Raw genomic sequence first — 1,389 nt, 5'->3', positions numbered from 1 at the left:
GGATGTGGTGCTGGGGCGCCCGCTGCCGCCTGACCCTGCCACTGTGTCCTGGGCGCCCTGGACCCTCGCCTCTGGCCAGGAACCTGCTCCTCCTGGGGGGTGCAGCGGGGCTGGAGCCGTTTGTTGCTGTGGGTGCGGCTGTGGGCAGGGGTGAGGGGGTGTTTCTCCAGCACGTCCTCGGGGCTGAGCCCTGGTGTGCTGCTGTGTAGGTCACTCAAAGGCGCGGGGATGGACGGTGGCTCATTTGGGCAGCTTCAGGTGCGTGTGGGGTGTAACTGAGCCAGTCTTTAAGCACACTGTGTGTGAGGTGTATCTGCAGCAGCTGCTGTAGTTCCTGATGCATTTGGACACCGGGTGCGGGACAGCGGGTGCAGCTCCGGTGTCTGTGTGTGTGCTGGCGCAGAGCTCCGGCAGGATGCCAGGTGATGACAAAAACACCTGGATCCATCGGCAGGTCGTTTGTGAAAGATTTGCTTATGCAGAAAGCCTTTCAAAAGCTGCCACTGAGAGAGTTCTTAGAGTCTGCAGAGAGTCCGAGCTGATATATGCCGCAGGGTGACCCCGAGGGCAGCACGCCCTGTGGAACATCAGGAATTGCTGAGGATGTGATCAGCTTTTAACGGGCGTCGCATCACCTCTCCCCAACCCTCAGCGGGTGTTTCCCGGTCAGTCGGGGCAGCGGAGCCAAGCTGCGCAGGTTTTTAATCCCAGGGCTCTCACTGGCTGTGTGCGACACGGACCTTTGGCAAGGACCGAGCGCAGGATCAGCTGAGCCGGCTGTCTCCTTCCCCTCCTCCGAGGCGCCCCGCGCAGAGCAGATCGATCTGGTGGAGTTACCGACTGTCAGCTCCAGATTGCAGCAGAGGCTCCGGGGCAGAGCCCTGTTCTTACCCGTAGGGAGCAGAGCGGACCTGGGTTCGTTCTGGGCTCAGGGTTGTTCTGAGGGGAGCCTCACCCGCTTGCTCTGGTGCAGCAGAGCGTTTTCTCTCTGGTGTGTGGAGCTCTGAGGCTGAGTTCTTCCCTCTTGCGCGCCGGGCTGCATGGCTGGGGCGGAGCGGGTGGGTGCAGCACAGCTCTCCTCCCCGCTGCAGTGAGACTGGTGTGAGGATGGCAGAGCAGGAGCCCACAGCGGAGCAGCTGGCCCAGATCGCGGCTGAGAACGAGGAGGACGAGCACTCTGTCAACTACAAGCCACCTGCCCAGAAGAGCATCCAGGAGATCCAGGAGCTGGACAAAGATGACGAGAGCCTGCGCAAGTACAAGGAGGCTCTGCTGGGTGCCGTCACTGTCACCGCAGGTGAGCCCTGGGAGGCGGCTGTGCCTCGCTCCAGCCACAGCTCTCCCAGTCGCCTCTGGCCTCGTCCCTGCTCCTGCCCGGACCTGCTCTCG

General features: G+C 62.6%; 1 protein-coding gene across 2 annotated transcripts in view; it reads left to right on the top strand.

The window, feature by feature from the left end:
* Positions 1-1,061: 1,061 nt before the first annotated feature.
* The window catches only part of ARHGDIG (Rho GDP dissociation inhibitor (GDI) gamma), a 2,473-nt gene continuing 2,145 nt past the window's right edge, over positions 1,062-1,389 (top strand). Inside the window, exon 1 of one of the 2 annotated variants that reach the window (XM_010076055.1) lies at positions 1,062-1,297. In XM_010076055.1, the coding sequence (XP_010074357.1) occupies positions 1,108-1,297 (190 nt within the window). In that variant the 5' untranslated portion in view covers positions 1,062-1,107. The remainder of the gene's footprint in view (positions 1,298-1,389) is intronic. The other variant, XM_010076056.1, reaches the window with a different exon arrangement.

The sequence above is a fragment of the Pterocles gutturalis genome, unplaced genomic scaffold, assembly GCF_000699245.1.
Source record: "Pterocles gutturalis isolate BGI_N339 unplaced genomic scaffold, ASM69924v1 scaffold10688, whole genome shotgun sequence".
In the NCBI taxonomy this organism is placed as follows: Eukaryota; Metazoa; Chordata; class Aves; order Pterocliformes; family Pteroclidae; genus Pterocles; species Pterocles gutturalis.
Note: the sequence above shows the minus strand (reverse complement) of the source record. Positions and strands in the feature narration are given on the sequence as shown.